The following is a 14,592-nucleotide window of genomic DNA, read 5'->3' as shown; positions in this document are numbered from 1 at the left end:
CTAATAATTCTCCAGAACTGTCAGTAGAACATGTTTTGAACCTAGAATATTTATTGATAATAATATTATTATTATTATTATTATTATAAGTCATTTTAATGAATTTTCTATTTGATTTCTAGCTTGTTAGTAAATTTCTTCCAAATGAAATTTTCAGTAAGGACAGAGCATTATCACTTTTATGAGACCAAACATAACTCAAATACATTTTTCCCCTTAAACCATTTATTAACAAAGCACAGGGTGACCCGAAGCAAAAGTACCAACGTACAAAAACAAAATCTGACATCCAAATCCTCAATAAATAATGGGGAATGTAATGTTTCACCCATAAATGTGTTTGTAAAGAAATTCTCTTACTTGAAAGCTAGTTTAGCGGTTGGTCATCTGGTCAGGGTTTATATTGAAAAAGTAGTATGTTTTTTTAATTAAGACTGATAATAGTTTATTTTTAATCGGAACTATGGATTGTATTAATGTTAAATGTGTTTATTGGAATGTTAACATGGATTTAAGAGCTGTAGGTAAACGTTAATTTTCTAATTTTGTGTGACGTGCTGTCTAAATACGGAAAAAAAAAAATATATTATGCTTTAGATATCTGACTGTTTCCATTTGATATGAAGCTAAAAGTTGTCTGTTTCAGTAGCTTTTACGATTTTATATTTTTAAATATACATATATACATAATAAGAGGGCCAGAAAAGGATAGAGAAATGAGAATTGGCTGAGTAATTCTGCATGGATGTGCCATAGTTTCAACCCAGGATCATTCTTATTACGTACCTCCATATACATTTCTGGAGAGCGCCAAATACGTCCCAGGAGCTTCGTTTTTTTTTTGTTTTTTTTTTTGCAGTTTTTGTTTTAGCGAATCCACCAGAGTCCATTTACTCCTGCTCTTCTCATGTAAATCCACCAGAGACCGCTGTCTGACTGAATGACTGACCGACTGAGTAAATGACTAACCAATCGACTGACCCTTCTTCCTCTTTCCCTAAACCCAACCGATAGTGTTTTCTAAAGCACTGATTGACCCGCCCATCCACTTTCCTAAATCCAACCGATAGTGTTTTCTAATGCAATCCAGAAAAAGAAAAGTCCTGGCCTGATTTTTACCATGTTATCAGGTTTTACCACATTCTCACCCTGTTATTTGCTTGTTTATTTTAATCCTTTGGCTTCTGTTTTTTTTCTTACCTGCTTTCTGGAACCATTCTTTTCCAGACTCGAACCATGTCATCGCGGTCAACTCCGCTCTGCGTCTCAAGCCCGCTGGTGTACATGGCGAGCCACTGGGCAAACTAGTAACAGTGGGAAAGCCGTCCATAACATAAGGGGGGGAAGTTAGGACGATTCCAAGGGCCCATACAATGAAAGGGGCCCCAGAGACATTATCAAGGGGCCACGCCAATCTACCAACCCCCCATCAGTGTTCTTTTATCACATCCCCCACCCCCCGATCACCATTTTTCTCAGCGACCCCCCCCCAAAACTAGGTCTTCACTTTAGCCTGCAATGTATAACCACCACCACCATTCCACCCCCCCGGTCTTCACTTTGATGGCGTCACACCACCCCGTAGCATTCATTTTAAAGATGAAACGCAGCCATACGTACTTCTGGCTACATAATTTGCGCTCTTCAGAAATGTATATAGGGCTACGTTTTCAGAATGAGCCTGTGTTGCATAGTTGACTTAATGAGAAGATTCAGGTATATTTACTTACATTGAATTATATTTTTCTTTTAATTTCGTCTGGTGTCATTATAATGAATTGTTTGATTCGACTATGTCCGTTTCTGTGGTCTCAACACTGATTTCATGAGGCTGCTCTTCAGTAATCACCAGCAAAAAAATAATAAATAATAAATTTTTGTTCATTTATTATTTTCAGTGACTAAATATATGTTAAAAACTGCTTTATTTTGCAATATTTTCTTCTTTTCAGTCTGAACCTCAAAACTGTATTTAATGGACTGTCATTAGCGGCCACAACACACACTTTTAATTGTGTGTAAAGGGCAGATCAGGGTAAACAGCAGTATAGATCACTATTTTATAAGTACAATACAGTTATATTGACTTTTTTGTTGCTTTTTGTATGGATTATATAGGAAATGTGCCAGATTTTATTCTTTTTTCTGTCTATTTTATTTTAGAAACATGCCATTATGAGTTCAGATCTGTCTGTTCTGTTTCAAATTTTATGCAACATCTACAGTTTTGTTATGAGAAATGATACAAAGCTTATATACGTATATTGTACAGATTCCACAGATGAACAAGAGACAAACGTACACACGGACAGATGCTTCAATTTTTGTATCTTTGTCATTTTAATACAATAAAAATGTGACTGAAATGAAACCACGGTTGATTTATTTCCCCCTGAGCGAATAATTGAAAGTTTTTAACTGCAATACAATGAGACCGCATGCTAAAAACAAGCATTTTCAAATGCTGATAATGCTGAAGTTTTTCTGCTTAATTTGATCATTTTAGTTGTTTTTGTTGCTTGGAAAATTAGTTGAAAGGTGTTTATTATCGTTGAAGTTGCTTATTGTTTCCGCTAGATGGTGTTGTTGTATTTGAAACCTTTTTATTTATGGAAAATAGGTCTGTGAAGCTTCGTTGTGTATAATAAAGCAGCGATAATTGAAGGTAATTTGACCAATTTGCAAACAGCTGAAAACAGTAACAATGCTATCAAATAACCTTTTTCCAAACCCAAAACACTACAAAATTTTGACTGAAGTCAGTTGTGGTTCCTCATAACAGGTTTGTAATGACACTTCTCTTTGCATCACACACACGCACGCACACACACACACAAACACACACAAACACATACAGATCAAGAGCCATGTGGTATTTTGCGGACATGGCTTTTTAATCTCCCTCTCTCTGTGTGTGTGTGTGTGTGTGTGTGTGTGTGTGTGTGTGTGTGTGTGCGTGCGTGCGTGCGTGCGTGCGTGTGTGTGTGCGTGCGGGAGATGACCAGCTTGACCAGCATAGCCAGGCTGGGAGTCCATCCAAAACCAGCTATGTCCAGCTTAAACCAGGCTGGTCAAGCTGGATTTAGCTGGTCATTTTCGAGTCTGACCAGCTAAGACCAGGCTGGAAATGGCCAAAACCCCTCTAAAACCAGGCTGGTCAACCAGCTAAAACCAGCCAACCAGCTTAGGCTGGTTTAAGCTGGATTTTTCAGCAGGGCTACTATGTTTTGGGCATTATCACCACACTGCTAGCACATTTCTAGTACTATGATTACCACAATGGTAACATGTTTCTAATATGATTAACTGTTAGAATGTTTCTAACACGTTTACCACACTGCTAGCATTCTAACAAGATTTACCACACTGTTAGAATATGTCTAGAATGATTATCCAACTGCTAACCTGTTTCTTGCATGATATATCACATTGTTAGTATGCTTCTAACATGATTTAGCACACTGCTACAATATGTCTGGCATGATTACCAACCTAGCATGACTACCAAACTGCTAGCATGTTTCTAGCATGGTATATCACATTGCTAGTATGTTTTGGGCATTATCACCACACTGCTGGCACATTTCTAGTACTATGATTACCACAATGGTAACATGTTTCTAATATGATTAACTGTTAGTATGTTTCTAACACGTTTACCACACTGCTAGCAGGCTTCTAACAAGATTTACCACACTGTTAGAATATGTCTAGAATGATTATCCAACTGCTAACCTGTTTCTTGCATGATATATCACATTGTTAGTATGCTTCTAACATGATTTACCACACTGCTACAATATGTCTGGCATGATTACCAACCTAGCATGACTACCAAACTGCTAGCATGTTTCTAGCATGGTATATCACATTGTTCTCTGCTGAAAAATCCAGCTTAAACCAGCCTAGGCTGGTTGGCTGGTTTTAGCTGGTTGACCAGCCTGCTTTAAGAGGGGTTTTGGCCATTTCCAGGTTTCCAGCCATTTCCAGCCTGGTCTTAGCTGGTCAGGCTGGAAAGTGACCATCTAAAACCAGCTTGACCAGCCTAGTTTAAGCTGGACAAGCTTGGCTAGGCTGGTCAAGCTGGTCATCTCCCAGCCTGACCAGACCAGGCTGGAAATGGCTGGAAACCAGCATGGAAGTAGCCAAAACCCCTTTAAAACCAGGCTGGTTGACCAGCTAAAACCAGCCAACCAGCCTAGGTTCGTTTAAGCTGGATTTTTCAGCAGGATTAGTATGGTTTTACCCTGATTTACCACACTACCATGGTTCTAGCATGATTTAACAGACTTCTAACAAGATTTACCATACTGTTAGCATGTTTTGAGCAAAATTTACCACACTGTTAGAATGTGTCTAGCATGATTACCAAACTGCTAGCCTGTTTCTAGCATGATATATCACATTGTTAGTATGTTTCTAACATGATTTACCACACTGCCATGGTTCTAGCATGATTTACCACACTTCTAACAACTTCTAACATGATTTACCATACTTTTACCATGCTTCTAGCATGATTTACCACACTGTTAAAAAAAAGTCAATCTTTTATAGATTGTTCATTCATAAACTAATGATTATCTCCAATATTTGATCCCCTTTACCTAAAGTTACATGGCGTTCAGTGCTGTTTGAGTTTACATACTGTGTAAAACACTGTGGTAAACATCATTGTTTAGACTACAATACTCTCTCCAGGAGTGTCCAGTGTTTTAGATTCATCCGCAGTTGCAGCAGGCAGACTTTTTTGTCACGGTTTTCTCGTTTTTAACGGAAGTCCCAACCGTTAAACCGTGCCAGTCATCACGAACGGAGATTTCGCCTTTCTGGAACTGCTGATATATTCCCGTGGTCAGAGTCTCGAACGCCTCGCTGACGTTAATGTAGTCTTTTGTGGATACCTCCAGATAGGCCAGCATGTTGAGTTTCTCAGCCAGAGCTTCTCCTTCACTCTTTCTGACCTCTCTGCACACGGCCAGGTCACTTTTATGAGCCACCAGCAGGAATATCATCGGGTTTGGCTTCACGTAATCCAGCACTTCCTGATGCCAGAGGGAAACGTGCTCAAAGGACTTCCGCTGAGACACGTCAAACATCAGGATACAGCCAACAGAGTTCCTCATGTAGGATTTACAGATTGACCTGCGGGGGGAAATAACACAGAAACACATCGTTAAATAAAAACAAATGTTATTATAGTAAATCTAATACAAATAGTTTTTGAATGGAAATTAAAAAATATATAAAATTTTAAAAAACAAACACTGAAATAAGATAGACAAATGAAAACATACTATAGTAGACCTTTTTATGGTTAACATTGTAGTGTTTTTGAAGAATACTATTCATATATATATATATATATATATATATATATATATATATATATATATATATATATATATATATATGTATATATACATATATATATATATATATATATATATATATATATATATATATATGTATATATACATATATATATATATATATATATATATATATATATATATATATATATATATATATATATATATATGTGTGTGTGTGTGTGTGTGGCACGTTGGTAAAAACACTAGTAGGACACATATGTATCACTATCGAGTAAAAAAAAAAACATTCCATTGTATTATAAACTAGATTTTTATGGTTTTATTAAGTAGCTCATTTATTAATTTTCTCACAGCTTAGCTTATTTATCTGGGGTCACCACAGTGGAATGAACCGTCAACTATTCCAGCATATGCTTTGTGCAGCGGATGCCTTTCCAGCCACAACCCAGTACTGGGAAACACAAACACACTCATATTCACACACACTCAGACACTATGGCCAAATTAGTTCATCTAATTCACCTATAGCGCATGTGTTTGGACTGTGGGGGAAACCGGAGCACCCGAAGGAAACCCATGCCAACACAAGGAGAACAGCTGGGACTCGAACTAGTGACCTTATTGCTGTGAGGCGCCATTGCTAATCACTGAGCCATCATGCTGCCAAGAAGTACATTATAAAGTGTAATATATATAAATATATATATAATTAGTAAAATTAAAGATTTTTTTTCTTTATATTTAATACATTTATATAATAGACTTTGATATATTTAGCTAGGGCTCACCACCCTCAGTCAAGTTTGGTTTTTAACCCTTCATATAAGAAAAAAAAAACTTTGGGCACCCCAGGTCTAGACAACCTTGTTTATTTTATATTGAAGTTTTTATTCATAAATAAAAACTAGCATTGATGAAAGAAACGGCATAAAATCAATAAAAAATAGATTAAATTATCCAATTAATTTTGGCAAACACAAACTACTAATAAAATTTAATTTCATATTGCTTTTCCCCTATTTGGGGCAATAATAATTTCATTCATTCATTCATTCATTCTTTCATCTTCTGCCGCTTTTCCGGGGCCGGGTCACCGGGGCAGCAGTCTTAGGAGAGAACCCTAGACTTCCCTATCCCCAGACACTTCCTCCAGCTCCTCCGGGGGCATCCCGAGGCGTTCCCAGGCCAGCCGAGAGACATAGTCCCTCCAGCGTGTCCTGGGCCTTCCCTGAGGCCGCCTCCCGGTGGGACATGCCTGGAACACCTCCCTAGGTGGGCGTCCAGGAGGCATCCGAAACAGATGCCCGAGCCACCTCAACTGACTTCACTCGATGTGGAGGAGCAGCGACTCTACTCCGAGCTCCCGGGTGTCAGAGCTCCTCACCCTATCCATAAGAGTGCTCCCTGCCACCCTCCGAAGGAAACTCATTTCGGCCGATTGTATCCGAGATTTTTTCCTTTCTGTCATGATCCAAAGCTCATGACCATAGGTGAGAGTAGGAACGTAGATTGACCGGTAAATCGAGAGCTTTGCCTTTTGGCTCAGCTCCTTCTTCACCACAACGGACCGGTACATTGACCGCATTACTGCTACCGCTGCACAAATCCGCCTGTCAAACTCACGTTCCATCCTTCCCTCACTCGTGAACAAAACACCGAGATACTTAAACTCCTCCACCTGGGGTAAGGACTTTCCTCCAACCTGGAGATGGCAAACCGCCTTTTTCCGGTGGAGCACCATGGCCTCGGACTTGGAGGTGCTGATTCTCATCCCAGCCGCGTCACACTCGGCAGCAAACTGCCCCAGTGCATGCTGAAGTTCCATCTTCGATGAAGCCAACAGAACAACATCATCTGCGAATAACAGAGATGAACTCCTGTGTTCCCCAAACTGGACATTTTCTGTCCATAAAAATTATAAATAGAATTGGTGACAAGGGGCAGCCCTGCCAGAGTCCATCATGCACTGGAAACAAATCTGACTTATTGCCGGCAATGCGAACCAGACTCCTACTCTGTTCATACAGGGACGAGACGGCCTTCAACAGATCGCCTCTGACCCTATACTCCCCGAGCACCCTCCACAGAATGGGGGACACGATCGAATGCCTTCTCCAAGTCCACAAAACACATGTGAACTGGTTGAGCATACTCCCATGAACCCCCCGAGCACCCTGATGAGGGTATAGAGCTGGTCCAGTGTACCACGGCCCGGATGCAAACCGCATTGTTCCCCCTGGATCCTAGGTTCAACCATTGGCCAGATCCTCCTCTCCAGTACCCTGGCATAGACTTTCCCCGGGAGGCTGATGAGTGTGATCCCCCTATAGTTGGAGCACACCCTCCGGTCCCCCTTATATAAGGGGGAATGGAAATAATAATTTCAGTCCCGCTAAAAGCGACATGGGGTTTAAACTATGGATGAATAAGGGCATAATAAGAAAGATTTGTATGAAGACAACATATTTATGTCTTTTAAAAATCTTGTAGCAAAATTTTACACTTTTTAAAATATTTACAACTAAGAAGTTATATTTTTACACATTAAAAAAATTCAACACGGCTCCCACCAAGGTCGTTATTGGAAACTCTTACAGAACAAGATTGTTCCATCATAGGATGAATCACACAATTATATAACATATTAAGAGAAAATCATAAAGAAAACTTTGAAAAATAAAAGACTCGCATGGATCCAAGATCCCAGTAGAGGACTGGAATATACTTTGTTTGAATGCACGAACAAAAACATTAAACTCCTGTTTGAGATTGCTACAACATAATTGGATAATGAGAACTTATATTACTCCTGTAAGATTAAATAAATTCTACCCTAATATCCCTAATCTTTGTTTTAAATGCAAGAAGATACAAGGTACATTTTTTTCTTTGTGTGTGGGAGTGTTTGGAGGTACAAAAAAAATTGTATTTCACAATTTATTTCCATTCCAGTTCCTTTATGTCCTGGATCATTTATTTTGAATACGTATGAGAACAGTTGTGCTTTGTCTACTAAAGAAAGAAAATTGATTCATTTATGTGTAATACAAGTTTGGCTTTTGAAAATCTCACATACAGCTGAAGTCAGAATTATTAGCCCCCCTTTGAATTTATTAATTTATTTTTTAATATTTAAAATGATGATAATATTTTTTTTCTTCTGGAAAAAGTCTTATTTGTTTCATTTAGGCTAGAATAAAAGCAGTTTTTAATTTTTTAAATGCCATTTTCATGCAATTCTGGTATTACTAATGCTACTATTACTAGTACTACTAATACTTTTTATAATTATGGCTGTGTAAATAAATAACATGCAGTTTTCAAAAATGTTGAAAATGATTTATTTTCACTACATTTTAAGTTCCAGACACAACATTTTTATCTATTTAATATAGATCGGCCACAAAGCACACGTTTTGTATCATCAATAATTAAGAGTGCTGGAGAAACGGATAGAAAAAAACAGGACATGGAGAGCTAATTTGATAAAAACAGCAACAATATTATTGTGTAAGAGCTTAAATGAACGTTCTAGAGTTCATTTAAGTTGACTGTTCAAATTCAAAAATTTTAACCCAACTGGTTGACTTATTAATTAAATAACCCAATAAAGGTTAAAAAATAACCCAACAAACCACCAAATATTTCACCCAACTGGTTGAGTTAATAATAAATATCCCAATAAATGTTAAAAATAACCCAACAAAGCATCAAATATTTAACCCAATTGGTTCAGTTATTATTAAATAACCCAATGAAGGTAAAATTTAAAAAACCCTGATAAAGCATGAAATATTTTTAACTCATCCATTTGCTTAAATAAATGACTCAACATTTTTCAGAGAGTAGGACACATATTTCCCCCAAAAAGTGAAAATGGGTTGTTTTTGCGTTATTTCAAGCAAATTCATTCTTTCAGTTTGAAAACAAATTTTGACGCTACGTCACGGTGATGGGATCATTGTGTAAAATCCAGCGTAAAAATTGGATGTGTACCAGCAGGTGCAAAATGACATCTTCGAGTTTTCAGCATTAATTCATGACATAGACTTGGTTCGAACCAATCAGCACGCTCTATTGTGAATGAGGTGAAACTTCACTAATATGCAGTTTTTAATTTTTTAAATCAGATCCAAATGATTAGCCCCTTTCAGCTATTTTTTTTTTGTCAGCCTACAGAACAAACCATCGTTATACAATAACTTGCCAAATTACCCTAACGTGCCTAACCTAATTAACCTAGTTTAGCCTTTAAATGTCACTTTAAGCTGTATAGAAGTGTCTTGAAAAAAATCTAGTCAAATATTATTTACTGTCATCATGACAAAGATAAAATAAATCAGTTATTAGAGATGAGTTATTAAAACTATTATGTTTAGAAATGTGTTGAAGAAATCTGCTCTCCGTTAAACAGAAATTTGGGGGAAAAAATAAACAGGGGGACTAATAATTCTGACTTCAACTGTATATATAATATGGAGAAAATCCTCTGAAATTTGTTATACGGTGTTTTTGAAATTGAGATATTGAAGAAGCTTTGAAAGTCTGAAGTTGTGGAATGTGAATTGGTGCTTGATTAGACTTTTTTATTTTAATTAATTATTTAATTTTAATATCACCTTTATTTTTAATAATTCTTAATAAGGATTATTTTCCCCCTTAGCCTGTTTGGGGTAAGTTTTCGGTTTCAAACAGCTGAACGAGTGAGCAGAAAGTGACCCACAGCATGTTTGTTTATCTGAGCAGCACTGACCTGAATCTCTCCTGTCCTGCCGTGTCCCACAGAAGCAGTTTAATCAGCACATTAGGCTCAATCTTCATGTTATGCACCTTAAAATCGATTCCCAGAGGAGACTGACGGGCCTCCTCGAACGTGCCTTCAGTGAAGCGATGAAGAAGAGAGGATTTCCCCACAAAAGAGTCTCCTAAAATCACGATCCCGAACCTGAAGTTCCACGGCACCTCCATGGTGAGTTGCTTCACTTTTAGCCTTTACACACTGAACAAACAGGTTAAAAACACACACGCACAGGGAGAGGTCAGCAGAATACACCTTTGCATACACACCTTTCTCAAAACAATAGCAGCCTGTCAGAGACATATTTTACTGTTGCACAATGAGCAACAGTATATCTGTGAGAGGGTTTGAGATATGCAGCATGATATTATGAAATATTGGTCGCGTCTCGCAATAAGGTAGCATTAGTTAATATTAGCTAAAGGGACAGTTCACTCAAAAATGAACATTCTACCTTATAGGGCTTTTTGATGTCTACATACTGTGTAACCAGTGGCGCAAAAAGGGGGTATGCAGCAAATGCAGCTCATAGGGGCGCCACACATGGGGGGCGCTATTGTGCCAAAACTATTTTTGAAATTATCTATTTTAAAAGTTTCAAATAATATATATATTTTTGTTAATAATGTTTCTTTTGCATTTTATACGCGTATAATATTGTATTTTATTAAATAAAGAAATCATTCCACCCCTCCCCCCATTTTTTATACCATATGCATGTTTCTATGAATTTATTATGTATCATATTAATTCATCAGGCCTTTTGGTAACTTCTTTGCTCAAAACTATTTTACTTTTAGCTACAAACAAAGTTATAACATTTCAATTAAATAGAACATTTCACACAGTTTGTTTCTGTTTTTTTTTTACACTAAACATTTGACAGTCTTTTTTATTTCACTTTTTGCAGTTTCAGTCAATTGTTCTTGCAAAGACAGACCTTACACTTCTCACAGTATGCATGTGAGAAGTAATTGCAATGTTCTTTTGCCCTTTAGGACTCCCATGTCTATCATTTTGTTTTGACAAATGTAGTACAAAAAGTCCAAAAGCAAGGCTAGTCAAGGTGCTATAATCATTTAGAGAGGGAAAATTAAACAGAAAATTTTTTTTCTGGTAGTATGAGATGCATTTCTTTGCGACGTAACATGCTTAATGTAATTATACCTTTTACTACTTCATACTATTTCAGTTGTGTTCAGAACTGCGAAACTGTATGTTTTGAAGCATACTGATATCTTTAAGAAAAAATATCTTTAATTTATTGATGGAAATATTTTCCACATTTTATCACTTGCCTGTTATAAAATATAGTTGTTTTGAAGGGGGGCGAGCAAAAGTTGAAGCCGCACACCCATCAGTAAATGTGCAGTTGCGCCCCTGTGTGTAACACTACATTTTGTATCCTCAACAGCTGAATCCACATGTATAGCAATTCATATATTTACCAGCATAAGGTGTATATTCTGAGACAATATTGTTTGTTTGTTGTGCTCTGTTGTACTTAGAAAAACTTAAAATAAAACTATTTAAAAAAAAAAGAACATTCTACCATCATTTACTCACACTTGACTCATTTATTTATAATATTATAAATACCCAAACTAGTTCATTTTTTAATATTTATATTAAAAGTGCGGTTAAAATGTTTAGATCTGTCACACTGCAAATACAATAAGACAATACAATTTTAAAGGGTCGTGAAACACATTTTTTGAGATGCTGACAGTCATATATGTGTCCACCAGGCCCGGCCCTAAGCAATTTGGCACCCTAGGCAAGATTTCAGGTGGCGCCCCTTCACATCGCTGTAAATTCCACTGTATAGCCAAACTAAATAGCTTTTTGATTGACTACTACAAGCTGGGAAAAGGTCAGATAAATATGCCAATGCAATTAACATTAATGCTGAATAGATCTAATATTTACGCATTTGCTTGAAGAAGGAATGATGGGGGTAGTTACATTACCATTACTTTTTTCCATAACATCTATGCCCTTCCACAACATTAGCTGACGTCAAAACTAACATATAGCACTATAGCTATTTATTGATTAGCAATCTGTCCAACGTTGGATGTAAAAAATATGGGACAACAAATAGCTTCAAATGATAGAATACATAGCAAACATTAGAAAATATTGACAATAAAATAAAAGGTTTAGCCTATTAAAATCGGTGGCCAATACAGAAATTAAATAAAGCTATAAAATCTATTTCACTTTTGATTGTATTTGCATATTGATTAAAGTTACTATAGTTATTTAGTGAAGAGCAGCTAGTGAATCTCTCATTGTGTTTTGTTTGATAACAGATGTGTTAATGTAAGAATGCACAGATCTATAATGAAGCATTCGACTACTTTAGTAACTGTTTGTGCTCATTTAAGAGAAAATTAGTTGTGTTTAAAATAAAACACGCAGGACGGAGGAAAAAAAGAAAAAAAGAAGCACTTTTCCGACGGTTCCTTAGTAAGACCTCCGCTCGGCACGAGCTCTCCCGGCTGAACGCATATTGGCAAGGGTTTAAATGGAGCAGTGTTAAAATTAAATTTAAAATTAGTTAAAATTACGACCATTGCTCTCTTTTTTTCGTTTTTTTTTTATTGCTTTTGCACGGGCTTAAGTGTGTTTGTGTGTGTTCGTTTGGTGCTGTCTATGTTTGTGTATGTGTGTGAATGAGAGACAGTGTGGTGCTGTGTGTTTATACAGAGAGCTTGTTATAGCCTCCCCCCAAAATATAACACTGTGTATGGAAAGCATCGTCAATGCACCGTGATATCGAACCAAATCGATAATCGTATGATAATCGTAACCGAACCGAACCGTGAGACCAGTATAGGTTCACACCTCTAGAAAAAACCCCTGCTGAGACAGGAGGGGTGTTTCATGGCCTTTTAAAAGAACATTGTAAACTCTGTAAACATATAAACATCCTTCACCCAAAAATAAAAACAAAAAATTTAGCAATAAAATATTGACTTTATTGAATAAGAAAAGAGTGAAATATCTTCTTATGTGTTTATAGAATTCATGAACATTGTTAAATACATTTCAAGGAATTGATTTATTCAGAAAGATTCAGCTCCAGGCTGATAGACCTTAGACAAGACCTTAGTAAAGTTCAAGCTTTTCCTAAAGTTATGTCAATATGTTATGTAATATCAAACACAACCAAGACTGTACAAAAGATATATTTAAAGTCATCTTGAAACGTTGATTTACACCAGTTCACACTGTAATCACAGCATATACTGATCATTGTGTTTTGTCTGTTGAATTGAAGATTATCTGAGAAGTGCCGTTCGGGAAAATGCTTTTGTCCAGTTTTAGATATGTCATAGCAGAATTGTAAATATTTGTATGATTAACTTTTTTAAGTGGCTGTCATCATTATAATAAACATTAGATATATCATGTATGAAGTACAATAATATAGGTTGACTATATTTTTATGTAATTTATTATGAATGTATATTATATTGCTCTGTTATATCCATTTATTTGTTGTTTAAAAAAATACTCAACCCTTTAAAATGAAACCCTTTTATTTTCCTCATTCATTTCTCTAACCAGAGAATTTTTATTTAATTTTTTTTATTTTAAAAAGATCACACACTTGCTGACTTTTAGGGTGATTTTGAAATTCAGTGTTCAGAGTCTATGTGAAATTCCCATTTAAGGCAAATCACATGCAGTTAAAGACAAAAATCCCTCCTGTGAAGTTTTAATTAATTGTCAAATATTTACCAAGTGAGGTTTTACAGAAAACCATTTTAAAGATAATAGTTTTAATAAATATCCGCTGCGTAAAACAAATGCTGGATAAGTTGGCGGTTCATTCTTCTGTGGCGACCCCAGATTAATAAAGGGACTAAGCCGAAAAGAAATTGAATAAGTTTTAATAACTAATTTTTTAACTTTATCTTTGTCATGATGACAGTAAATAATATTTGACTAGATACTTTTTTAAACACTAGTATTCAGCTTAAAGTGACATTTAAAGGCTTAACATGGTTAATTAGGCAAGTTGAGGTAATTAGGTAAGTCATTGTATAACAGTGGCTTGTTCTGTGGACAAATAAATTTAAATGTTTGTATAATATAGTTGTTTTGCATTTTGTGATGTTTTTTCTAGTTGAAAAAAAGTATTTTCTTTCATTACCCCACCCACACCCCCAACACCGCCCCCCCCCCCCTTTCCCGGGAGGACTTACGCCCCATTCACACGGGGTGTCAGCGTCAACACTTCCTATTCACTTTGAATGGGTGACGTCAAGAGTTGCCGAACTGCATTGTGGATCCGTCGGCTAATCAAATCGCTGTATGCAAATACACCAGCTCAGACAGTAGCCGATTGCTGACAAATTTCATTGGCTGACGCTGCTATGATGATCGCGTCAGCCCCAACTTCAGACGCTCCCTTTGTCATTCTTTGATGCTGAAGCCCCGTGTGAA

The 14,592-nt window shown here is 36.5% G+C and overlaps 1 protein-coding gene and 1 long non-coding RNA gene across 3 annotated transcripts in view; one reads left to right on the top strand and one right to left on the bottom strand.

Moving 5' to 3' along the window:
• Positions 1 to 14,592, top strand: part of LOC141378508 (uncharacterized) — an 842,893-nt gene that overhangs the window by 338,349 nt on the left and 489,952 nt on the right. The window lies entirely within an intron of this gene.
• LOC100330257 (ras-related protein Rab-39A) lies at positions 2,317 to 10,337 on the bottom strand. 2 transcript variants are annotated; one of them, XR_015512943.1, is made up of 3 exons: positions 10,090 to 10,323; positions 4,187 to 5,145; positions 2,317 to 3,928 (listed from the first exon to the last, which is right to left on the bottom strand). XR_015512943.1 is itself a non-coding variant. In XM_087290107.1 (2 exons), exons 1-2 carry the CDS (start codon positions 10,302 to 10,304, stop codon positions 4,722 to 4,724), a joined length of 639 nt encoding a protein of 212 aa, XP_087146233.1. In that variant the 5' UTR covers positions 10,305 to 10,337; the 3' UTR covers positions 2,317 to 4,721. The 2 variants fall into 2 exon arrangements, 1 of the variants encoding a protein (XP_087146233.1); XM_087290107.1 differs by having other exon boundaries at positions 2,317 to 5,145; positions 10,090 to 10,337.

The sequence above is a fragment of the Danio rerio genome, chromosome 17, assembly GCF_052040795.2.
Source record: "Danio rerio strain M-AB ecotype USA chromosome 17, GRCz13ab, whole genome shotgun sequence".
NCBI lineage: Eukaryota > Metazoa > Chordata > Actinopteri > Cypriniformes > Danionidae > Danio > Danio rerio.
The sequence above is the reverse complement of the archived record's forward strand: the minus strand, read 5'-3'. Positions and strand labels throughout refer to the sequence as shown.